Below are 26,739 nucleotides of genomic sequence, written 5' to 3'. Positions count from 1 at the left end.
ACAGTCCTAATTTGATTCTTAAAGCACACATGTAAGTCAAATTCCATTAAAACCTCCTGCCTGCTCACCAGCCTCCAAAAGAACCTTCTAGAAGACCAGCCTTAAGATGGAAATGAAGTGTCTAAGAAGGAGGGTTGACCTTGAGCCTTTGACCTCTCTGCTACAGCTTGGCTGGTCACCTCTGGCTACATCACTTTCAGTTGGGTACCTTGGGACATCCCTCAACTTTACCTGTGGGATGAATGGGTTAGTGCTCTGAGTATTGCATCTTACTAATGCACCATGTTAGCATGCAATGCTACTTAAGCTTTGCAATTGCTGTTACTGTCCCCACCTCTCTGTTGGCATGGCCTCTGGAGAATGGGGCATGTAGATTTTACAGTGGCTACCGTTATTGCCAGTATCTCCAGTGAAGGCTTCCAAGGTATTTTTTTCCTTCGTTGTCATGATCCTGGCACATGACCTCATCCTGAGAAGTCCCCAGAAAGATAGGACATCTCTTGTATGAATGTCAGCAGAAAGGGCATCACTAAGGAAAGCCTGCCTTCATCTGTAAACAGAATGAGCAGTTCCTGATACAAACTGCTTGAGGTTGCTGGATCTATTTGCTTCTTCCAAAATATCTCCCTTGCTGTCATTCAAAGCATGACATTTAAGGACTGAGGATGCTGATCTTGGAGTCGGGCTCCTCAGTTGGAATGCTATTTTTTCCATGAAATTAATCTCACACTCAGGTCTTCTCAAAGAGATGAGCAATGCAACAAAGTCAGCGTGTCCATTCCAGTAACACCAGGGGCTAGCAGTGGCTAACAGAGCTCCTTAAAGGAGAAGTGCCAAGGCTGTCAGCCCCAGCAGTCTTCCCACTGGGCAGTGAGGCTGTGGAAACCCAGATGAAGCTTATCAAGAGTTCCAGGCTCCCACTGAGCTTATAGACTAGCAGAGCTCTTTGCATGTTAACAGGTGTGTGGTATTAGGGACTCAACCCCAACCCTGTGTGTAGTAGGATAGCATTCACCTTCTGTGCCTTTAAAAGAAAATGGGCAAGGTTAGCTTAAACTCACTCTGAATATACACGTATCTTGGGCTTATCATCCTCCTTCTTCTCAGGCTACTAAGGAGCTAGGATTATTGGCCTGTATCACTATATCCAGCTTCTGATCCAGCTCTGTGCTTATATTTTTGCTGCTGTGAATGGCCATTTATTGATGGCCATGGTGAGATCTTTCCAATCTCTTCCTCCTCTACCCCGTACCCTTCTTACTTTGCATGTTTACTTGTGTCCTGACTGCTTCTATGGACATGAGCCACCGAACTAAGTGGATAACCTAATTCAGTATATACACCTGCAAGTGAGCTATTTCCATATAGGATATCATTGAGTTTCTGTGGGACACGAATCTTTGGAGGACACTAGTCGACCCAACCCACTCTCGTTAGCAATGCTGTAAAACTGAGAGAATATGGCCTCCGCAGTGGCTAAATCTGGCGTAGTACCATAGGTGCCTTGCAATGGTCCCTAGTCTTTCCTGGGAGAAACATGTGGTCACTTAAATAATAAAATCCCCTGTCTCTAGTGAGGTCCAAAGAAATCCATATGCCACCCTGACTCTCTCATTTTCTCCTCTGTGAAATGAGGATTGATCAAGCAAGAAGTCCTGACTGGTCGTCTAAAGGGTACCCCCAAAACAGCTTCCAACAACAGCATGCCATTCCTTGTCCTGACATTGCCAATGGCCGGGGGGAGAAATCCCCCATGCTGCTGGAGTTCTCACTGGAGTCATGCACATTCGATTCTCAGAGGACCTCATGAATCCAACAGTACCTCAAGGAGGAAAATAAACTTCCAGAATCTTCTGAGCCCCTGCAAGAGAGAGATGCCATTAGCCTGCTAAAAGCTTTAAGAGATTCTTTTCCTGGCTCTTAACGAGGCCGGAAGGGAGGAGGGCAGCAAGGAGGGGGTGAGGACTGAAGGCTTTGTTCTCCAGTGGCAGCGGATTTCATGCCTTTTTGGTCTGGCTGTTTCCTTGGCTCCCAGAAGAGCCCATGTTTTTACTTCCACTGCTTAGTGAAAACATCCAGTCTTGGGGATGACCAGTCCCCTTTGTTGCCAGGAAATGAAGCTGCAGACCAAGCAGTGAGCCTGTCTCCAGACAGTGGCTTTGTGTTATGTCACCTTGCTTCTGTTTAAACCTACAGGAGAAGCTCTCCACCTGCTCCATCTGCCTGCCACTAGCAATGTGGCAGAGAACGCTCCACCTGCCACGTCTGTGCACACCTTTTCTGTGAACTTATCAGTGTCATTGTCACCTGTGATCCCTGGATTTCCCATGGTAATCAACCCAAGGCCCTTCACGGAGGCCTTCAGGGTGAACAGTCTGTCAGCAACCAGCTTTGAGGTAAGTGGCCTCTCATGTATGCCCCCAGTCTGTAAAGGAGCTGTACACGGTACACCATCTAATGTGGCTCCAGACAAACCGGTGAGACAGAGCAAAGGACCTGAACCCAGGGTGAGGGCTACTTCCTCCATCTTCACGAAAATTCCCTTGGGTGATTGACATCTCCATGCCCCAGATTCATAGGCTAGTGAATTAGATTCAACTGGACAGTGCATGTAATGCCCCGTTTGGCACTTGGTTATGTAACAGCATCCTAATTGGCTGAAAAGTTGTACCTGTTATTGAACTAAATAATAACAGTTAGATCTCCACCCAGATGGTGATCTCCAGAATCTGACACCCCAGGCATCCTTGTAGTCTCTGTCTCTGCTTTTCCCAGACCCAGTTCTGACAGGTGAATCTGACAATTTGTGTCCTTGACTTTGAATCTACTCTGCTGTTATTAAATGCACCTCATCCCTCTCCATCACTACGAGAGCTTCCAATAAGCAGGAAGATCAGGAGCTTAGAGCTGGCTTGTAGAACCCGTGCTCTGAGTCATCATCCTATGGGAGGTCCCAGGATCCAGACACTGGTTCCAGGACTCAACTGCCCTGCCTATCTATTCTTGACATCTGGCCTGCTTTCAGCAGCTGCTGCCAGTCTGTTCCCCTAAGCCCTGCCAACTGCTCACACTTACAGAGTGCTGGACACCACTGAAAAATGATTCTCACTCCTGCTCTTGAAATCCTCAAGGTACACTGGTTGTGATTTAACATTCCCTCCTATTCACAGATGAGGAAACAAAGCACAAAAAGACTGTGCAGTTTGCCGAAGCTTTCACAGCGAATGTGTAGCTGAGCCGTGATTGGAACACAGGGCACATAGTCCTGGACCTCTCATTTTTAACATTTATTGAGCTATTAATTCACAAGTAGACCCCATTGCTGCCAAGCGGAGGGTCTCCTCAGCCCTGTTGGGATAATCATGGTCCAGGAGTTTTCTCCTGAATTATTGGCTCTGCAAGGAACGCTCTGAGTTATTCAGACGGAGGGTCAGCAGGTAGGGCTCTGCAGCTGCAGAGGAACTCTCCAAGGTCCTGTGAAGGCAGTGCCTTCCTCCCTTTCATTCTTCCACGGTTTAGTCTGACTCCTCTTTTCCTGTTAACTGTTCTGAGCACTGTGGACCCAAACAAGTTTTTCAGCTTTGTTCAGGATGATGTCAAAGTCCATTTATATAAAGCCAAATTTACTCTTTACCCAAGAATTCTACAGTCATATTTCCTGCAATCAAATTGAAGCTCCCTCCCCCCCCACCCCTGTGCCTCAGAAGAATCCTTTCTCTTCCCTCCCCTCCCTTCCCCAGACTTAGTGTCTCTGTATATAAAGTGGAGAGACATTCTCCAACTTACAGTTGTTGTGATAAATACAATTTTGTGACGGGCTTGGCAAGAGGCAACCGCATAAACATTTGACAGTCGCTGGTGAGAAGACAGTTTTTCTATTCATGTCGGTAGGAACAGAATCCCTTTGGTTCTAAGATATGAAGTCTGGATGCTTGCTTCCTGTAGGGTGTTCAAGCTGGTTCCTGAGGGTGATGTGGGAGGAAAGGATTATCTAACTAGGGACACAGAGGAGGACTCAAGCCTGAGCAGCAAGTTGGCATATTATAAGTGAGGGGGCACTGAGTGTCTCTACAGGATCCTGGACCTGTGGATGTGGTCTCCTCAGGCGGGAAACCAACCCTTGCAGAGAGTGCTTAATACTGGAGCACAGCCCTTGACTCAGCTCTTTCTTTCTTATTTTCTTTTTTAAATTTTATTGGATATTCTCTGTGCTTACATTTCAAATGTCACACTCCCCCTTCCCCTTCCCTCCTCCCCCTCAGCTTGTTTCCATGCTCCCTCTCCCGGTCACCCTCTCCACCTCAGTGCCTTGACTGATGATGTTGTTCTTCCCATGAGGGTGCAAACCTTTTTCATTGGAGTCCCCGTGTTCAGTCTGATGTTTAGCTGCAAGCATCCTCCTCTATATCTGTATGACTCTGGGAGAGCCTCTGAGGAGACATCTATGTCTGGTTCCTGCCAGTAAACACTTCTTGGCATCAGCAATAGTGCTTGGGTTTGGTGGCAGCATATGCGGTGGTTCTCAAGGTGAGACAGTATCTGTAGATCTTTTCTTCAATCCCTGCTCCTCTATTTGACCTTGTATTTCCTCCCCCGTTTTCTTTTCCCTTCCAAGAAGGACTGAGGCATCCACATTCTGGAGTCAGCTCTTTCAATCCTCACAACAACCTTAAGAAGCCAGTGCTGTTTTTATTCTCAGGTGACAGACGGGGAAACCAAGGCATAGGAAAGCGATGTTACCAGAAATCAAGCTTTGAAGTTTGTTTGGTGCAGAGTCTCTGCTTATGACATGTTGATCCTGTTACACCTTCTGTAGACAGAGTAGATAGCCCAGTTCTGGATGAGTGGCTAAAAGGCTTATCCATAGATAAGGCTGTCTGCTGACACCAGGCCACCTTGTCCCCCTCTTTGCCCTCATCTTGTCCTCCTCCACTGTCCATACACATTTGTGGCTGTCAAATCTCCTTGTAACCAGTTTAGATCGTGCAAGGTCACACCCGATACCCACTACCTCTCCCTTGCAGCCTTCTCTAGATAGAGAGAAGTCACAGCACTCTTCTCCCTCCTGACTCTCACCTCTGCTGTAAAGTGTGAGTTGCTCACTTAGCACAGGAATGGTTTCCTGAGTTATAATCACATGGGAAAAAAAGCTAAAGGGACAGGAACTCCCCTGGGCTTGCACAGAAGTTCAGCAGAGGAATGGGACTAGAGCCAAGTGCTTTAATTACACCATGAGGAATGTCCTGGCCCTGGGTGTAATAGCAGCCAAAGTTCTAGAAGAAATCCAGTGCTTCAGATAGGGTTGTAGTGCAGAGGTAGAGAACTTGTCTAGTATGTGTGAGGCTCTGGGTTCAATCCACATTAATGAGAGACAGACAGAGAGACAGACAGATAGAGAGATAGACAGAGACTGACAGAGAGGAAAAAAGAGGAGAGAAGATTCAGCCCTGGATGTCTGCCTCAGTCTGACTTTTACTACTGTAGCAATGTACCACGGACTGGGTTGTCTTTTATGAAGAAAAGAAAGTTATTTTCCTGTTTCTGGAGGCTGGCAAGTTCAACATCAAGGTGTTGCTATCTGGCCAGGGCCTTCTTGCTACACAAGGGCATGACCAAAAAACTGTGATGAAGGCACAAGAAAGAGAGGAAGAGAGTTAAACAAGGAAAGCCTGGGAAGCTGGCCCGAGTTTGTAATGGCTCACTCTCAAGGTAAAGAAAGCATTGGTCCTCACTAGAGAACTGCACTCACCACCCACCACCACTGCTTACTGGTTAGCCCAACCAGCCAGCACCACAACACTGCGCATTCCACCTCAACACACACATCTTCCAGGACAATTCCACCATAGCAGTGTCTCTGGGCTGGTAGAACCTGTGTCCAGGACAGCTGAGGTGCCTGCCTGGGGGTCTAGTGCGAAGAACAACAGGTTTTTAAATTCTGGGTTTTTCCATTCCCGGTTAACTACAGCGGGATGTCTCCAGAACGGTTTTCTTTCCTATGAAAAGCAGCATCACGCACGGGAGGAGCTTCTGAGAAATGCCACAGGGCTTCTGTCGGAGTGGCTGAGGCAGAAGAACACCTGCTGCCTCCGACACCAAGTGAAGAGTGGTCACCCCGAGTGGGGTGCTTTCTCCTTAGTAAAAGCCCCTTGCGAAATGCTTGCCTGCAAAGCCGGCCTTTCCTGTGGACGCTGAGACTCTTGCATTTCATTTTAGGTTGTCACCACTGGGAAGGAACAACTAGACTTTGAAACAGGACCAAAAATATTTGATTTGCAGATTTACGTTAAGGATGACGTCGGCGTCACAGATGTGCAAGTCCTGACTGTTCAGGTGACAGATGTCAACGAGCCGCCTCAGTTCCAAGGGAGCTTGGCACAAGGTGAGACCTACCCAGGCAGTGGCATCAGGGAGGACCCTGAGGGACAGAGCCAAACAGAAAACGTAGACGAGCGAGCAGCTGCTTCTGCAGAAAAGGCAGCTGCTTAACGAGCAGGGAGGAATGGAGTGTCTTCCTCTCAGCATGCCCAGTCGTGACTCCCAGCAGCTTTTAGAGCTTGGCATCTGTGCTTCTCTCTGTTCCTCTCGGTCCCAGAAGAACACTGAATACAGGGACCTCACAATGTGACATTTTAGAAGATCCTGGGCTCAGCCTACCATGGGTTTGTCACTGTACTCTGCACCCACTGGCCAGATGTCTTATTCTCTCTCCCTCATGGACTCTGGGCACTGCGTGTCCTGGGCCTGCCTGAGAGACAGTCAGGGATGCTCTAAGAAGGTGAAAAGCTGGGGAGGTAGCTTGGTAGTGTGGGATGCTTGCATCACATGCCATGGGTTCACTTTCTGATATCATGAAAAATAAAAATAGGGGTGACGAATGACTCAGCAGGTAAAACTTCTTATGAAAACCTGGCAACCTGAGTTCGATTCCCAGCACCTACATAAAATCAGAATGAGAGGGCTGGCCCATGAAGCTGTTCTTTGATCTTCTGGCATGTACATCCAGGTGAATCATGCACACAAGTGTATGTATGTATTCACACACACACACACACACACACACACACACACACACACACACACGTACGCACGCACACAGAGACATAAATGATAAATAAGTAAAAAACAAAACACAACAGATGATGGATCCCAGCAGCATTTCCCTTCAGTTTTCTCCAAGCTCCTGGCTGTGCTCCCTGGACCGAGAAAACCCCAAGTCCATTGCTCCTCTTGGGATCGCTCAGAACTCATCACCCAGACATCCATCCCTTCTACCCAGTGTCTCCTGGGCCTCCAAAAGACTTCTTAAACTTAACAAGACTCTCCAACCAAACTCTTTATGTCCTGCCTCACCCTACTCCCACTCCCAGCATCCTCTAGTCTCTTTCCTATTTTAGTAGATAGCACATACAAGTTTACCCTGAGGCTGGATCTGAATTCTGACCCCACCACCTACTACGTGAGACAACTTTGTAGCCATTCTGACAGTTTCCTCCATTGTAAAGCCCTAATTACAGTATCAGAATGATTAAAATGTGTTCCTTATAATGGATCTATTGTGAGAACAAAGGAAGGGGTGGATACAACATCTTCAGCATGGTATCCACAAGGAATGTTCTTTTCAATGTCCTTAGCCACTTCTCAGAAAGCAACTTGGATTCTTGCTGCCTGTATCACTAGGAACACCGTAGCAGATGGAATTAGCTTTTGGTACCTTCCCTGAGCATCTGAGACCTCTATAGATTTCTCCATCTCTTTCCTGCTCCGCTGTGTGGCCACTCATCACAAACATTCTGCTGGGAGTCCAAGTGGTTCACAGGGACAGTTTAACATAAGGAGATGGATCTGAATGTGAGCACCATCACACTGGAGACGCTAGGATGAAAGACACCCATCCTAGTGGAGGAGGTGACTGAAGACTGAAGACACGATGCCCAGTGCTGTAGAATTCGCCATAAACAACGTGGTTCAAGTAGATTTTCTCTGGGCCTTATCCTTGCTGCTCTCTGTCCCACACCAGCAAGCATAGTTGGTTCCGTTTAGTTGCAGCATCTGAACGGCTGGAGCTGGCATTCCCTATCTGATGAGACACTTTTATTCTTTGACTTGGAACAGGTTTAAACCTCTATGTCATAGAAAGAACAAGCCCTGGATTCATTTACCAGGTGGAGGCGTTTGACCCAGAAGACACAAGCCAGAACATACCCCTCAGGGTAAGTATCCTCAGTTGCTGCTGTCCATGAGAGCTTTGGGGCAGAAACCTGATGGCCAAGCCTGGCAGGTGGGCATCAGAATCAGCGGGTCTGGCAATGGCTTTAGGTACCTAATGCTTTGTGATCTGGTTGAGCTCCTGTGCCCATGGCAGCAGAAACAGACCAGCGGACACAGGCACGCCTTGCTCATGAAAGGCAGCACGAGAAGCTACCCAGCCCAGGCCAAGTCAAGCTGGCGGCATTTGCTTTCAACCTGATAGAAAGTCACCCCTGTTATTTTAAACCTGTCTAAAAGTGCACCCCAAACTTGGAACTAGCATCCTTTCTAAGAGATGAAATCAAGTTCGTAGCCAAGACATTTTTCTTTTAAGAGAAAGTTAAGTCTCAAGGGTTCTGGTTGCAGAACAGGAACTGGTCCCAGAGAGATGAGTGACAGTTGAGGTCTCCTCCTTCTCCCATTTGAAATCAGATTCCTTCTTGGAGCTGAGACTTTTAGACCCAGCAACCCCAGGTGAAGGCTCTTAGCTATACCTTGGAGGGTGCCTCTCTCTGCTTTCCTGAGGCTGAACTTGCCCTGTAGCTGTCTGGACCAAACCAGAGGAAAACACAATGGGAGAAAAACATTTACCAAGGGAGCAGGCACCCAGTTGCCAGCCCTACCATCTAGAGAGTACTCTCAAACAGGACAGTCAGCCCTCGGTAACGCCACAGCCCGCTGTTCCCACTGGCTGTGAATTTGCAGCTCCAACAGGACCAGTTTTTCTAACAGGCAAAAGTAATGCATGGGAATAACCTCCAGCTCCAATGTAGGCAGCCACAGCTGCTGGAAGGGAGTGGCAGACATCTCTATAACAGATAGATGTTCTTCTTAGATGATGTCTTTCTGTTCAAATCATTCATTCATTCGTTCGTTCATTCGTTCAAGATCCATTCCTATCAGCATTTGCATAAAGACAAGAACATGGACGGGTGGCATCTACTCTAGTGAAAGCAACACTGTTGTGTGATAATTTTTTTTCCAGGGGAGCTGCTACACATACATCTACACGCTCTGAAATCCAACTTGGTGAGCCAATGAGTTTTATTGGCCTCACTTACAGTAATATGGGTGAGGGGTAGCAGCAGAAATGACTCAAAGACAGCGCCATCACCAAAGCACAACTCAGGATAAATGACAGCTCACAACCTGGGGGCCTGGTCACACTGCACAGCCTGTAGGTGGCTCAACAGGTTGGAAAGTGTGCCTCAGTTGGTCTAAACCTCTTCCAGGCTGCCGAGTTCTTGGTCTTCGTTACTGTTTACTCTGGCAGGGGATCTGGTCCATTTCAGGGACTTCCTGAAGCTATTTTGGGTTGTTTACCTTCCTGCTTAAGGAGCTTCCCTATAGGGCAGAACATTTCAGTCTCTGAACACACTGTTCAACAACAAATGACAAGTGCTTTAAATAAGCGTTTACCAAGAGCATACTTGTTATGGAGGGCAAGTGAAACAGAAGATGTAACCACAGTGGAGGATAGGAGGTGTGGGTGACCCTCTATCAGTCTTCGGTTTTATTCCCTTCAGTCGGGGTCTACTACAGAGCCTGGAGCCAGGCAGAGGCCAGCAAGGCTCGGTGAGACTCACGTCTGAGCCCCACACAGGATCACAGCCACCTTTGACCTCACCTGATTTTTGTTTGTTTGGCTCGGTTGCGTTTGTTTGTTTATTTTTACAGGTGCCAGAATCTGAACTCAGATCCTTATGTTTGTACACCAAGTGCCCCTCCCCACTCTCTCTCTCTATCTCTCCGGCCACAGCCACAGGTTATGTGGTTTATAATCATGTTCCATAAAAAAGTAGAAAATTTTCTATGTAAATTAGGTTTTTCTATGTAGAAGAACAATTTGATAAGAACAACAACAACAAAACAGGGTACCTTTATGAGATGTGCCCTCTCAGATTCCTCTAGGCTTTGGTGTATAAAGAGGAGACCCCTGAGACAAATCTTAGCATATACTGCTAAAGGGAGAGCACTAAAGGGAGTAGGGACAAGGTGAGAGAGACCCGCTTGCCTCTTCCTTTTTCTCCACTTCCAAGGTGCCATGTTTGAGGTACTGTGTTCTGTGCATGGTGTGTGTGTACATCCAATGATGCACACGTGGTGGAGCAAGGGCTGTAATGTTAGCATAGGTTCAGGTCTGTACCAGTCACTTTTCTATTGCTGTGATAAAATACTATGAACAGCTGAGTGCTGGTGATGGTGGTACACACCTTCTAATCCCAGCACTTGGGAGGCATCGTCAGGGAGTTTGAGGCATGCCTGGTCTACAGAGTGAGTTCCAAGACAGCCAAGGCTGAACAGAGAAATCCTGTCTTGAAAGACCACCCCCCACAAAGAACAATAAAAAACAAACAAAAATAAAAAACCGAACCAACCAACCAAACCACAACAATGAAAAGGAAAAGAAACAAGGATAAAAAATAAAATAAAATACTACTTAGAGAACAACATAAACTGCATTTCAGGGCCAGACCTGACTTTAAAAGGAAGTCATCCATGCAGGGAACTGACCACCATATGCCTCTCACCAAGCCGTCAGTCCCAGGAACTAGGCTGTAGGTCACCAGCTCCAGGAGCAAGGCCATAAAATCGCCCATCCAAAGAAAAGCCAGGAGATGAGCACAAAGATGGGGAAATGCCTTACCTCAGGATGAGCCATTTGTGCTGGGCATCCGTACATGGCTTGGGTATCTCGTGCTGTAGTTAAACATTCATGACATAGGCCACCTGATTGGCATAGGCACAAGCCAATCAGAAACCAACCATGTAGCTTTCCCAGCCTCCACCAATGACATTTTAGATTACCTAACCCACTCTCTAAGGTCTCACCAAATATAAAACTAACAAAATAGCCCATCAAAACTGTTCTAACATCATTGTTTTGACTCTACTAACCACATTATAGATTACCTAATTCTTCTGGAAAATTCCCCTAGCCCTGTGAGAAAGGGGGCTTGCAAGCTCCCCTGGGCTCGGCATTTTGATGAATGGCTGACCCCTGCATGATGGCTGTTTCTGAAGAATGAATATTATTTTCCTTTGCGTAGTATCTGAGTCTAGGCTTTTCCTTCAGCAGTTCTCCAACCCTAACACTAGGACCAAAGTAACTTAAGTAAGAGTTTATCATGGCTTATGGTTCCAGAGGGATGAGAAGAGTCCATCGTGGCTGGGAGGCATGGCAGCCAGCTGCAACCGATGGCTCACATCGTAAACTGCAGGCTCAGAGCAGAGAGCAAACCACAAGTAGGTGAGGCTTTGTGCTCTCAAAGCCCACCCCTAGTTCTATAAACAACCTGAACTTCCCAAAGCCTACAGGCACACACACGCATACATACACACACACATACAGAGAGAGAGAGAGACAGACAGACAGACAGAGACAGAGAGAGAGACAGAGACAGAGAGACAGAGACAGAGAGAGAGACAGAAAGAGAGAGACAGACAGAGAGAGAGAGACAGAGACAGAGACAGACAGACAGAGACAGAGAGAGAGACAGAGACAGAGAGACAGAGACAGAGAGAGAGACAGACAGAGAGAGAGACAGAGACAGAGACAGAGAGACAGAGACAGAGAGACAGAGACAGAGAGAGAGAGATCAAATTTACAGAGATCTGCCCAGTTTTACTTTTAGAGTGCTTTGATTAAAAGCATATGCCATGACACCTGGCTATCTCTATTTCTGGTGTTTTCAGTGTCTTATAGCCCAGGCTGGCTTCAACCTTGCAATCCCCTACTTCAGCTTTCCAGGTGCTGGAACCACAGGTATACTTAATATACCTAGCTAGATTTCTATTTTTAAATTTCCCTTTTAAAACATCTTTAAGGTTTTGTAAGCAAGGTTCTGTATTACAAGTAAAATCTATCTGGTGGTACATACAGCATTCTCTATTTTGCTCAGCATTACTTTGGCTATGCTGCCTGTTTGGAGATTTTATATTAGTTTTAACTCCTTTTGATAGGCTAGGGCATAAAGGAATTAAGTATTATATTAAATCTGCAGATGTGTGTGGACATTTTTACAATGTTAATTCTTCTAGTCAATGGGTATGAGGTTTTTTATATCTTTTTATTTTTCTTCTCTATATTTGACTAGTCATTATACAGGTTTTTTCTTTTTGCCAGTTGGATATTTTGAGGCACATTTTTTTAATGTAGCTATAATTTGAATTATTTTTTGAAGTCTTACTTAGAATTTTTGTTATTTGTATATACTAAAGATACTCATTTGTGTATGTTAACATTTTATCCTGCAGTCATAATTAAAGTGTTCAATATATTAAAGAGGTGTCTGGTGGTATTTGTAGAGTCTCTTATAAATAGAATTAAATCAATGGAAAGTTAAAAAAAATCTCCAAGTTATATAATTGGCATAAGGGTCCATTCAGTCAGAAACCTATTCCAGGGGCAGTTGTCCTGGAAGGGTGGCAGCCCTCTGTAACCATAAGTCAAGACAAACTCTTACTTATGTTTCTTATCACCTGTGTGACAAAGTTCTCTTTAAACTATGCAGCTATGTCAAAATGGTTTGGAGGGAAATGTAAATCTAGGGCATGTACAGACTGTGTTTTGGTTATTTGGAGAGAGGTACTTTAGGCTTGTCAGAGAGAGCATTAGTGATGTCTTTAATTCATGTATGCAAATCACAGCTCTATGGACAACTAATACTGTCTAGAAGGATCAAAGACTAGAAAAAAAGTAATGAGGGTTTAGACCAACTTCTCCACAGCCTCTGTACTTAGATGCTTGTTTCTGGGGCACAGGGGTGGGGGTGTGGTCATGGAGTGGTGCTAAGAGGAATAGTTTGCTATGCAAAGTAGAAAGGATACAGTTAACTCTCAATTGATGAAATCTATGCTGATCACCTTTGCCTTGAAATTGCAATCTTGGGCGAATTCAGACACTCACGGGTATCCCTACTGCTGAAGTTGCCAAGAGTTAGGGGTTGCAGGGTCTAGATGTAGTGGGGAGTCTGCACAGTGGCCAGTTGTTAGATCAGAAAGGCTAGGACACTGGTTTTGAATGCTTTCTCATGTTTGGTATATGCTGAGAACAGACGAGACTGCATAAAGATTGCAGATTCCTGCACTCAGCAGGCAAACACTGAATTAGCATGCGAACTTCAGACTGTTTTGTAGCACAAGGCTCAGAACCGCTGAGCTGAGTGAGAACAGACTTGAGTAAGCACCGGAGCACATCCCGAAAGCCACCTGGGCTAGGTCTGTGCCCGTTCCCTTTGATATCCATAAGATATCCATCCCCGAAATGACGGGTATTTCAACAAAGATCTGGCACACACAGAGACCCCGACTCTGTCAAGTGAAGAGCATTCCAGTCCATACCCAGTTTAAGGAAGTGACATCGCATCACAGACCGTGTAAAATGGGGGTGCATACGGAAGCCGCCACCTTTCTCCTTCATTCGATCCTTTTAAAAGAAACCCGATAAGCCTGCAGTTGCATATTTTTTTTGACCACCCTTGTTCCTTACTGTACAGACCCGTGCAACCAAAGCCGAGTACTGTGCTGTTTTAATGTTTCCCTGGCCACATTAAAAGTACAAGAAACCAGGAACCATTCATTGCTGTTAGATCACAGACATGCTAGATGCTCCTCTCTCCATCCCAGAAATCAGGCCACACAACCCAGTCTGTCCCTTAGGACAAAAAACTGACAGGTGCCTGCACTGACTCAGAACAGCCCCTTCCACCCCCTCTGCTGCCCAGTCTGAACTAGTTTCTGTCTCCTGGGATGTAGGCCAACTCACAAGCTCTAGGATAGCCATAATTCACCAAAACCTGTGAGTCGGAAAGCACCCTTGGTTCTGGAAATCTGAAGGTTCTTTCCACCAGAACCCTGGCATGCTAAACAAGGCACTTGTCTCTCCTAAGGAAGCTATTCTTTGGAACTTGAAGAGAAGACGTCCTTTCCTTCAGAACTCCATTATGCTGATTAAGAACATGATGCTAAACATGTGCACACACACATATACACTTACACATGTGCGTGCACACACACACAGAATAGTTGAAATCTCTTTCCTAATAACATTTTCTGAAAGATGATCTCATGTCAATTTCTTTCTACAGACCCGTCCCTCTGTTCTTCCTACGTTATGTTACAATAGTTACACTATAGCTTTTTTCAATATGTATAACACACCACCAAGTGACAAACAAAATATTTGACATTCATACACTCTTAAAACATGGTGTACACTTTACTCCTAGACTCGCCTCCATTAGACCAGCCACATTTAAGGTGCCTTGTGGTGACATGCACATGGGCTGATGGCTGATGTGAGGTTACAGCGTGATACAGTTATGTCCTCTGGGATTTCTTCCGTGTTCTTGTGCAGGTACAGGTAAAGCTGGGATCCAGAGTCTGCACACAAAGAAAAAGACCCTCTGCTTGTGAATGCTCATCTCTGGCTTTCTTCTGGTACCCACTCAGTATTTTCCCACCTGGTGAAGGAGGCTTGCACTCCCACCCTCCCTGTATCCATCTCATTGCCAATGGCCTCCTTGGAGACTGTGGGGATACTAATAGGTTTTGCAGCTGGAGGCAAAGTGATCTAGTGCACAGTCCTTCCATTAAAGGGCTTTCTCAGACCCTCCCATTAAGGCAGGCCTTTTGCATGGACCTAAGTGTACTTTGTCTTCGCCAAGGCAGACAAAGCATTAAATTAAAAGAGCAATAACCTCATTGTTAGTAGAGCAACAGAACATCCTCACTTACATCTTCTTGCTCGTGGCTCTGAAGGGAACCTAACCGTTCCTTCTTCCCATGAGTACTCTATGCTGAATGGACCAATAAAGTTCATGAATAGATGTCATATTTATCTATTTATTTAAAATTGTTGTGTTGGGAATATGCGTGTGAAGGTCAGAGAACAGCTGTGAGGAACTGTGCTCAGGGATTGGTGGTTTTCAAGCCTGGAAGTGGGTTCAGACTTTTTACCCTACACTGCCATGATGCTCCAGCCTTTCCTTCCTGGTGACTTTTCCACCACACGTGCCCCCCCCCACAATATGTCACTGAAGTAACCCCTCAAAGTCATAGGAAAAGTCATTGTACCCTAGGTCTTCACATGAGGCTCACAGAGGAAATGTCCTTGGTCTTGGACGATTCCATCCCCAGAACCACAGCTGCCGATGGCTGTGCATATTTCTGGGGAGACCCTCTGGTCAATGGAGTGTTGCCCTTAAGACTGGCAGAGCCTGGGTCATGGAGACAGGACTCAGGACCCCTTATGACTTTCCTCCCAAAGAAGAAAAATAGGGACCAGAGCCGCAGCTCTATCAGTAAGGCAAGCATTAGTAAGCCAGCACTGAAGATGGAGCTCAGTTGTTAGAGTGCTTGCTTAGCGTGCACAAAGCCCTGAGTTCAGTCCTTAGGATACCATAAAACCTGTTATATAACAAGCTGGAGGCCAGCCTGAGATACATGAAATGTTGCCTCTAAAAACAAATAAGCAAGTGCTACAAAACTCCCTATACACAAATTTGTCAACGTCTCTTAAAAACACTTAAGTGGCTGCCATCCCCACTTAGCTCTTGCACACAGACAGATGCTAGGCTGTGCCACAGTGGGGCAACTTTCTATCAGTGTTGTCTTCTTCAGTAAAGTCTTCCTTCCTTCTCTCCTCACCGGACACCCCAGAGCTGGAATGGTAATTGTGTAGAAGAGAGAAAGGGGAAGCAGTGGCATTTTTGTTCATTTGTTTGCTGGCTTCAAAACATTGGGCTTACACCGAGATGTCTAACAGACACGTGGTACTGTATTTCTAACCCTCCTGGCCTGATTGAAAGACCCCATTTGGTGTGCTGCTCTTTCAGGTGAGGCTGAGTTGTGTGTAAGGTAGTGGCTCAGGACACCCCCTCCCCAAAACCAAGTTCTCGGCAGAAAGATTTATTTGCCCCAAAAGAACAGAGGGCAAAAGACAAAGACAGGAGACAGAGGATGAGAGGGAAAGAGAAGGGGACAAGGGAGAGGGTTGTTTGTCCTGGAAAGGAAAGGACTCCCTCTGGATAGAGAGGAGACAGATGTAGCCTATAGACAAATGGCAGTTCATAAAGGTAAAAAAGAAAACTCTATGTTAGGATGAGATGTTTAATTTTAAATGGGCATTAATTGGGGTGGTCAAAGAGGCCTTTTGACTGCTGGACTTCTATACTTTGCGAGCTGGACATCAGTAGTCAGTCCCAGGAGGATGAAGTGGCCAAATGAGGGAATAGACTTTGGTGTTAGCTTTAGGAATGCAGTCTAATGGTTTTTTAGCAAGGTAGAGGGGATGGGTGGACAAGGCCTTCCAGAGCCACGTACTCGAATGGGATAATGTACCCTGTGCCATTCTGAATTCAGTGTCTTGAAGTGCCATTGTTACTTTCTGGACTAGGAGAACACAGGTTCTTGCTTCTGTCTGGACACTGGCTCACTGTGGCACAGATACCCTGCTCCTAGGAGACAAGGCTGAATTCATGTCGATTTCCATACTGAAGGGCTGACCACCAGGGATGGCTGGGGAAGGCACACTCGGTTATATTGCCAGCTGCACCCACGCTGCAGCAAGGAGTAGAGAAGAGGTTGCTGGCCCCCTGGGAGCCGACATTTCTGGAAACTGGGCCACCTCACCTTCCCTCTGGCTAAACCAAAAGCACTCTGCAGAGTGAATGGACAGGAAGGATGGCCTGTGTCTTTTAAAAGGAAGCTTTTGTGACCAAGGGCAACCAGGAGTCACCGGGAGCCTACACACAGAACAGTGGGAGGCAGGCAGGATGGTCCCAGAGGAAAGCAGAGAGCTTGTCTAACAAGCATTTGTTCTCTGAATTGATCTGATTACTCAGGGCTTTTCTCAGCCAGGACTGGGGCAGAAAGGGGCTGCAGTTGCTTTTCATTCTATTTAATTTCTGTTTTCCAAGGATGAATATCAAGGGAGAGCTTTGATTAAACAAGCCTTTAAAAAGGAGGCAAGAATGCCAGGTTTTACAGAAAGCCTTACTGAGTTGCTGGCAGGGGGCCACATGACACAATATTTCTAGTCTACGGATATTATCTTCTTTCTGTGCAATTCGAGCCTGGGAACAAAGCGTGGAGACTGAAGGAAACAAGAATTAGCCTAGCACTGATTATACTTACATACATGCATGCATACATACACACATATATTCATGCATACATGCACACACATTCATACATACATGCATGCATGCATACACACATACATGCATACACACATACATGCATACATAGATTCATGCATACATACAAACATACATACATGCATGCATATATTCATTCACACATACATATAAAGATTTTCAAGATTCCAGGAAATCAGCAAATAAACCCTTATGCACCGATCTCTGTTCCCCAACACCAGTTCTACCTGTTGCTGTTTCTTTGACTCTTTTTCTTTCCTACAGCACTTGTTGAGACTGTAGGCTAAACTCACAGTTTCACAGTCACATATAGTATTATCACACTTAAACAAAATGGTTGGTGTGGTGTTTTTTTAGTTGCTGTTGTTTTAAGATTTTCAGTGCTGCTGTGGTTGGCTTTGAGACACCAAAGGATCTCACTTTGAAATGCAAGCTGGCCTGGACTCTGGGACGATGGTCCCAACTCTGCCCTGTGAGTGTTGGCATTACAGATATACAACACAATACTCTGCTTTTTTAAAAGATTATTTTCAGAGATGGGAACGTTGGTCTCTCATCAGTAAGAAAATCAGAAGGAAGAAAAGCCCATGTTTGAATATCTAACAAAGACCCACTGAGCATCTGTGTGGGATCAGCTCTTGTTATACACTTGTGTATAACATGGACACAAAGGACACCCTTTCCTTCAGGGCCTTACTCTAAGTTTTCAGGTGCTGCGGGAGAACAGGAATTGAACTTGGGGCCTTGTATATGTGAGGCAAAAACCCCTGAGCTGTACCTTCATAGCAGGATCTTACATTTTGGCTGAATAGTAGAATTATGGGTCCAGTATGCTCCAAGCATTGTTATAGGTCATAGAACTGTGATGGTTTAAAAAATAATGGCTCCACAGGCCCATATATTTGAATGTTTAGCTACCAGGGAGTGCAAATGTTTGAAAGGATTAGAAGGCTTGGGAGGTGTGGTCTTGCTGCAGTAAGTGTGGCCCTGTTGGGGGAACTGTGCTGCTGAGAGGTGGGCTTTAATGTTTCAAAAGCCCATACTAGACCCAGATCCTACCCCCTTTCTGTACAATGTAGCTCACAGCTACTGCTCCAAAGCCACACTTGCCTTCTGCTGCTGTGTTCTCTACCATGATAAAAGTAGACTAAGCATCTGAAACTGTAAGCTGCTCCCAAATGAACGCTTTCTTTTATGAGTTGCCTTGGTCATGGTGTCTCTCCACAGCAATAGAACAGTGATGAAGACAAGCATGCTGTAGATTCCTCCCTGGGTAGGCTCTGCTGTTATTATCCTACACAAACTCACAGAGATAGAAGTAGTGGGACTAAGAGTCAAATCCTGGAGGCCTTTCTTCAGAATCACATACATAATTTACTATCCCAGTTCGTGATGTTGTATCTCAAATGTTTCGAATATAATCGCCTATATTGACTCCTCTTGCACTGCCTCATTGATATTGCTTTGTTCTCTCAGTTTACCATAAGCTTTTAGAGGCAGGGGTATTTGCTATCTCTGTATACCAAGGTCCCCACTGCTTATAACCCAGTAGATAGATTTGTCTCCTGGAGTTTTATAAAGCACACACAGAAAGATTCTGATTCTGATATGTATAATAAATGTCCACATGGATCTTTAAGACCCTATTATTCCATCACACTCAGCATGGGCATCTGGCAACTGACATATGAGGATTTCCTACCAGAGTGACTCACCCCAAAGACACAGTACTCCTCTGTATGTGGATAGCTCATGCACAATCTAACTGGAGATGGTAGAGCTTGCAATGTTGAATCTACAATAGAGAGGGGGTACAGTCCTGAGAGAAGATCCCAGAAGAGTGCTTCCTGGCATTACCCAACTGCTCCCTCTTGGAAATGGGCAACCCCCCCTAAATGAACATCAAGAGGAAGTTGTTAAATAGACCCATATTTAAAATACTGTGCTGTCACTAGCTAACTATGCTTGGCAGTCAGATTTAAAGGCCAAGTTTCTGGGCATCATATTCAGATAAGACCTTGTCTTTTCTGATCTCAGAAGTTGATCCAGGTAATAGAATACACAAGGCTATGAGAAAAAAGACAGAAATAAAAAGAACACGATATTGCCATTCGATTAAAGCATCATCTTGAGATTTTGGAAGATGTGTATTTTCACAGAAAGAAACAGGAAGTAATTCATCAAAATGATGAGATTTCACACATAGATTTCAGTTAGTGACTTTTTAATATTTCTCTGTCTTCTCCCATTTTTGTGTAAATGTATACTCATTACAACTAGAAAAAATATCATCATATAACAAACAGAAAGTAAATACTTCTCAAACATGGTTTAAAAACTATATTGACCCAAGATTAAACCTTTAATCTATTTTTCTGGCCACTCTTTTCTGGTCCTAGGAACTCCACATTGATCACACACCACACCGTTGAGTGGAAACCTTGGATGTGTGTCTTTGAACCTAGACTTAGGGGCCCAGAGTTCTGGTTTCAAACCCTCAGTTGCTTATTGGACTCACCATCTAAGGCCTTAGGGATAGATCACCTCTCATCTTAGCCATGGATAATGAAACCTCCTAACCTCGGAGCCTTTTGCAGTAAAGGGTTATAAAGTGTGTTTTTATTGTCCTTCATATTTAACAGTGTGAATTCTCATTCAGTTTTCCCAGTGAAAAGTGTAGCTTTTGTTTGCTACTTTGTGGGTTCCTTTTCCTTCCATGCTTCTCCCCCTTCCAACCCCCTAACACTAGATAGGAAAGAAAAAAACAATAGAGGGCAAAAGGGGTACCCTTATCATTGGACTGCTTCTTAATGACAGGGTGTCGATTTCCTTGGGTTGAGTTTGATCTTTGTCATCAGGATATCTAATCTCTTCCTGTTTCTTCTTTATGCATGACTACTTAACAGACCTTGATCAACAGTAACCAATAGCAACCAACGAACAGCCAACAGCATATCAACAACAGAAAGGAGTGGAGCCATTAGTATTGTCCCTAAGTGACAAGGCAAGAGAAGGACCAGATTATGTACTCAGCCCATCTGATGCAAGCCCTTCTCCCACTTTCTTGACTCCATAACTCAGGCAAGGAAGCCATCTTGATGAGCACCCATATTGGAGCACAGCCAGGGTCCTCCTGTGGCCTGGACTCTAGTGGATTCTGTGCATGAGCCTGTGTGTTTCTGTTAGATTTCATGGGTGTGACAGACAGCTGCCCAGAGAGTAGCACTGGGTATCAAGGACAACAAAAATCCTCAACTATCCACATATGTGAGAAGACTCCTTTTATTAGTAGCCCTTTACTAGTATAAAATTTGGGAGCGGTGGATCCTCAACTCTAAGTCCTGCCATCTCCCACATTCTCAAATCATGACTGTCTCTTCTCTTTCCTTTTCTCATTTCAATGAATGTTGCTCGGGTCCATGTTTGTGTTTTCTAATTGACACCTCTTTCAAGAATAAACATAGGGTCTCAAACAAGCTGGGCATAGTCCTGATACATAGCATGGCATAGGTATGCTTAAGCACCTAAGTGTTGATTAAAGTCAAGTGATATTGTTGGAACCTGAAGAGCAGGAGTCAGAAGACAGGGATGGAGAGAGGGAGATGAGAGATAGCAGCAGAACATACCCAGGCAGGGCCCTTTGGTAAATTTCAGTAGTTGGAACAGCTCTTTAGAGAGTCCTCATCAGAGACAGGCATTCAGATTAACCACATCTAAATGTCTTTCTCCTCAGCAACCATGCATTATCAGACCTGCTAATCTAGGTATCTTCTGAAATCATTCAAAATGTTGTACATATCAAGAGTGCCAGACAAGACGTGAGCAAACACACCTGAGGCTGTCTGTACTGACTGAATTCTAACTTTTCCTTGTACAGTATTTCCTCATTTCTCCCTCAAAGAACTTCAGATTGTCTGCTAATGGCACCCTCTTCTCTACCACAGAACTGGACTTTGAAGCAGGACACAAAAGGTAACCTTACCAATAACCTTCTCTGGTGTATAGCTATCCAAAACTCAAGGAAGATGAGGGACTGGCCAGATGCAAATGGAGTGCTAGGTCCCTGAGCAACCTGGTTTATGGCTAGAAGTTCAGCATCATCTGGCTGAAAAGCCTGGTCAGACACAGGTGGAGCAATCACGATATAAGGGAGGATATTCCCAGACCGGGGACCGGGAGAGGGAGGGCAGTGCCTGGGGCATCAAAGGATACAAGTGTGATAAGAAAGCACCTAAGAGAGGCCAGGGTTTGAGACAGAAGCCACAGGCCTTGGGAAATCCAGGTGAAGCTCCTGGGTCGGTACTAGTCAAGAGAAGTAGAGTAGTTGTTAATGATGGAGTATAGGTCAATGGTGGGGTGCTTACCTAGTGTACAGGAGGGTCAGGCTTTCATAGCCAGCACCTCAAACAAATAAATAGATGAATAAATAAAATGGGAGGCAGAGGTTTGACTGGCTGGAGTGAACATTTGTCCAGAGAGGTAGTCGCCATGAAAAAAGCCTCTACACTGAGAATGAGGGAGTAAGCCTAATGGCTAGAGAGGGTAGGAAGCCACACCTGACCTTTGGAAGTTGTATAAGAAGCAGGCAGTCTGAAAGGGAGCTGCTCACTTCACGCCGTCCACTGTGATCTTTCCCACTCCTCTTGGTAGGGGGGTGAGTCAGCAAAGCTTGTTTCTCTCACTTGGAATTTTCCCCTGGCAGCTTCGACCTCCTCGTGGGAGTAAGAGACAGCAGGGATCTGGAAGCTTCCACAGCACTCCATGTGACTATTGTAAACATCAACGATGAGACCCCACGCTTTGTCAGGTAGGCCTGAGAGCAAGCCAGCCTCGAACGGCTCCACTGCCCTCTCAGATGCATCCGTGACAAAACAGAGAGATGTGCTTTGCCCTGGCCTAGACAAGTCACGCCAAGTAGAACTCTTCAGTGTCCTTCATGCCTCTCAGCCCCATGTTCCCCTTCGCTCCCCACACCTCCTGACCCCCACATTCACATGCCTCACCGCACTGTGGACATGGTAGAGAGAGGGGTGACGCTGAGCACAGTACTCCTGCGAGTCACTGCACACACAGAGAAAACGAATGCAAGACAGGCACTGGTTTAACAAAGTGCCCAATATTAATGGAACCCTAACACCTCAATGGTGTCCCAAGGCCACAGGCGTACCAAAGTTTCCTCTTGGTTTGGTAGATCCAGAAAGACACCTGGACGTGTCTGCTGCTTCCACAGAGAGCTGAGATGAGGGAAAGAATATATGTGTGTTGGAAAAGAGGGTGGACCTGGCCTCAACCCAGGCCTAAAGAAAGACCATGGTCTACGGCACACAGGGTTAGATAACTTGGGATTTAGAGCCAGCAGATGGCCTAAGCAATCTGGCTCCCTGCTGCCCTGAGTGGGTGCAGGTGCCAGCCACGGGGAAGGAGCCCCGTCTTGTGCCTGGGGTCAGCAGCATCAATGGCTGTGCATGAATAAAACACTAGCTAATTTAGCAAGCATAAAGGCAGGAGACAGTCACTGTCTGAGAAATGAAAGTAAATGTAGAGCTAGAGAGACGGCGGCACGCTAAAGAATGCTTGCTGCTCTTTCAGAGGACTATGCTCAGATTGTCAGACTCCAGAACCGAATTAGGCAGCTCGCAATAGCTTATACCTTCAGACCCGGGGGATCTGATGCTCTGTTTTAGCCTCCTCAGCAACCTGTACCAATGTGTTCACACACAAACACAGAGGGGAGGGGAGGGAGGGAAGGAGGAAGGGGGAAATAAATTAATCTTTAAAAATATTAAAAATAAAATGAAAGTATTTGAAAAAGCCACAAGCACACAAGCAAGAGAGAGCACCTGCAGAAACATCTTCAGAGCACTGCGAGAAGCTCGGTGAGTAGAGTACTTGCTATGTTTTATCCCCAGATCCCATGCAAGAAAAGCTGGGTGTGCTTGCACACTCATAAATCCCAGTGCTGGGGAGACAGAGACAGACAAATGTGGGGCTCACTGGCCAGGCAGCCACGTGTGCTTGGTGAAAACTACTGTCTCCAAAAGAGGAAAACGGGCAGACAGCACTGAGGAGTGGCATCCAAGGATGTTCCATGTGCATATGTACCTGCACACATAACAACATGCAAGCACATATGAAAAGAAACATGCTTTAAGACTGAGAGCTATAAAGCCCGTCATATCCCCCAGGCTAGCCCATGTCATTTTGCAAACACACCACAGTTGAAAAGTTTCTGGTCATTTACACCAGCCCCAGACCATGTTTCCATCGGTGCCTAGTACTAGGTTCCAGAGAGCCTGGACATTTCTACAGATGGGAAAGCCTGGAAACACAGCAGTAGGTTTCTCTTCTCAAACTGAGGCTGAGAAACGGATGTGATATATCCGTTCAGACTCAGACTGAGTCATTGGCCCACACAGCTCTGTGGATTCACCCAAAGAGTCTAGGAAGAGGATGGCTATGGGTTGGCAACGAAAGAGCCTGAAACTGTCTGCACAGACAGATAAAAAAGCAAACTGATAGCATGGCGAAGTGAAAACAAGTTCTCCTCTGGGCACCAATCTGCTTTGTACCATGTCTTCTAAAACGCAGCTGTTAGCTATCTGGCAGAGACAGAGACGGGGAATGGCCGCCCAGTAGGCAGCTTCAAACTCCTTGGTTCTCACTTGTCATTTTAGAGGTGGACTTTTAGGCTCTGAGTCAGCTTTGCATCAGTGTTCAGGGACAGTATCAAGGTACGTCTTCAGGAGCCTGCACTCTCAGAAGGGCAGGACACCACCTCATTTTGCTGAGGGTATTTACTCACAAGCACCCCCATCCCTCAACAGCCATGAGTTGAAAGGGTGTGGCTGGGTTACACTAAATACAGAATTGAAAGTTTACCTGATTCCTTGCATTTCTTATTTCCTTACCACTCAAAACTTCTGCTGGTATGAACCATAAACTATTTAATTGTGGATATGAGAGTGAATCTTCAAGCTGACCCAGGTACTACCAAGTCTGAGTGTGAGGCGGCCACGGCAGATGTGGAAACAGCTCTTCGTCTTTATGTCTAGCTAAGGCCACCCACCGCAGCAAGTGTTCTTTCTGTTGTGGAGACTGTCTCCCCATTTCATCCCTGAGTGGAGATGTCTGACTGTCCGCTTGTGGGTATATGTGTGTGCTGAGAGGATGAAAACGCAGACATATTTACTCTTTTCCTGTGTGTGGCGCTGACTGAAGATCACTTTATTTCAGATGTCAGCAAGTAGCTCTTCCCCACTCTGCCTGTTTTCTTTTTACCCACTGGGAGCCCTCTTGTAAGGGTGCCTGGTGGGGCCTTCCTGTAGCATACTCATCCCCAGGGAGGAAGTTGTCCCCTTTCACTCAGAGAAGGTGGTCACCGGCCCCACCTGCTGTGTCCCTGATTCTGGCAGCAAGGTGTAGTGAGGAGCTGAGTGTGGAATATAAATGATGGTCATATTTGTTCTGTTTTGGAACACCTGAAATTAGGCCATTTTGTTAGATAGATGTATAGGCATAGACATATAGGTATAGATACATATTTTTATAGACACAACTCTTAGATCACCAAATCAAAAACTAAAACTTTTTATCTTCTGCCACACTTGCTACCAGAGCAACCAAGGAAAGTTGTTTGGCATAAGAGCTTGAGGCAGTGTCCCCAATAGCCAGCCCTGTTCCTTTCATGGGGACTTGGCACACCAAGCATGTACTATAGAGGCTTCAGGCAGGATTTAAGCCGCACATCTGACTTGAACTAGATGCTGGATTGTGCTTAGCAACATCTCCCTCAATGTGGGAAGAGCAGCTCCCTCCCCAGGCTGTGATGACCAAACAATGTGTCTAGGCATAATCATCTCCCATCTTGGAACCACTGCCTAGAAGGAGTCAAAGATGGGATCAAGAACATATTCCTCCTATGTTGTCTTCTTATTATCCTAGGAAGCCTAATGGTCACCTCTGACACTGAAGACTATATGCATATCCCTGGCTTTTTCAATGGACATTCAGGTCTCCATTAAATGCTCGCAGTCTACATTCCCACTGAGTTCACTGGTGATGCTGAAATTGCTGGTTCGGGGAGTGATGTTGAAAACCAGGGCCAGTGTGTGCAGGCAGCAAAACATCTGTCTTATCCTTTTCGCTTGCTGTGATAAACCATCACCGCCAAGGTGACTTACACAGAGGGGTTGAACTGGAGCTTATGGTTCTAGAGGGTAAGAGTCTATCACCATCACAGCAGGAAACCATGACAGCAGGCAGACACAGCAGCTGGAATCACAGCACAGGGGTCATACCCCTAACTTCAAACTGGAAGCAGAGATCAAATTGGAATGGGGAAGTCTTTGGAAACCTCAAAGCCTGCCCCTAGTAATGGACTCTCTCCAATGAAACCACATCCTCTAAGCACACCCCCCTCAACACACACACACCTGAAATGCACCAACTGGGGAGCAAATATTCAAATGCCAGAACCTGTGGGGAGTAGTTTATTATTCAGACTACCAGGTATCTTTGTGACCCTGGCTAGGAAGTTCCTAGACCCAATCAAGTGGATGGAAGAAAAAAAAAATCCTGCATTAGAAATAAGGTTCTGTTGGTTGTAGAAGACAAGGCTGCCTCTTTCCTATGACTCTGTCTCAGGCCCCTGGTGCCCGTGGCTTTGCCAGTTCAGCTCACCAAAATCACAGGCTCTGCGGGACACTGGGCTAGGAGGCCCAAGCATTGGAGCTACTTTTTGGACAAAATAAACTTGCTCCTCCTCAACAATGAGATAACATGGTGAAATAACTCTCCTCATGTGTGATATTGGACCCAAGATTCAGGGCAAGGCCCATGGGGTAGGCTAGTGGGAGGTCTTGGCTACACATTGTCTCGGCTTCTGTTCATCCTGAGGCTCTCTCTTCTGTTTCCTCTGAGCCTCCCCGGGGGGTAGCTGTGGTGACACAGGGGTAGCAACCAAGTGATCTGAGCCTCCAACATGAAGGCAGCCATTTAGAACAGAGATGAACATTGCCTCTCTTCAAGGAGCAACCACATGGGAAAGTGGCACTTAAAGAAAGGGAAATTAAAGGTGACTTTGCTCCTCTAAAGTGATCTCAGTGTTGGCCTTTCACAAAAGCAAGGAGGTCTGAGAAAGGGCAGTAAGCAGGCTTGCCGAGTTACATTATCCACCGTGCCCCTCAGAGAACAATGTGGTGACTTCTGACTGATGGGGGCTTAGAGACCTGGCCTAGTGGTGAGAGTCACCTGGAAAGATGCCCAAGTTCCATGTGGAAGAGTGTATTCTCAGGAAAAAGAGAGGAGGAGAAGGAAGGGGAGGAGGAGG

General features: G+C 45.9%; 1 protein-coding gene across 1 annotated transcript in view; it reads left to right on the top strand.

Moving 5' to 3' along the window:
- Positions 1–360: 360 nt before the first annotated feature.
- CDHR3 (cadherin related family member 3) overlaps positions 361–26,739 on the top strand; it is a gene marked incomplete at both ends in the record, with an annotated part of 54,964 nt that continues 28,585 nt past the window's right edge. The window contains 6 exons of the mRNA XM_080911993.1: positions 361–424; positions 2,197–2,396; positions 6,217–6,382; positions 8,116–8,213; positions 21,289–21,383; positions 22,114–22,218. Coding sequence (XP_080768119.1) covers positions 361–424; positions 2,197–2,396; positions 6,217–6,382; positions 8,116–8,213; positions 21,289–21,383; positions 22,114–22,218 — 728 coding nt within the window. The remainder of the gene's footprint in view (positions 425–2,196; positions 2,397–6,216; positions 6,383–8,115; positions 8,214–21,288; positions 21,384–22,113; positions 22,219–26,739) is intronic.

This window comes from Micromys minutus, assembly GCF_963924665.1.
Source record: "Micromys minutus genome assembly, chromosome: 1".
Classification (NCBI taxonomy): domain Eukaryota; kingdom Metazoa; phylum Chordata; class Mammalia; order Rodentia; family Muridae; genus Micromys; species Micromys minutus.
This window is presented reverse-complemented; position numbering and strand designations above follow the sequence as displayed.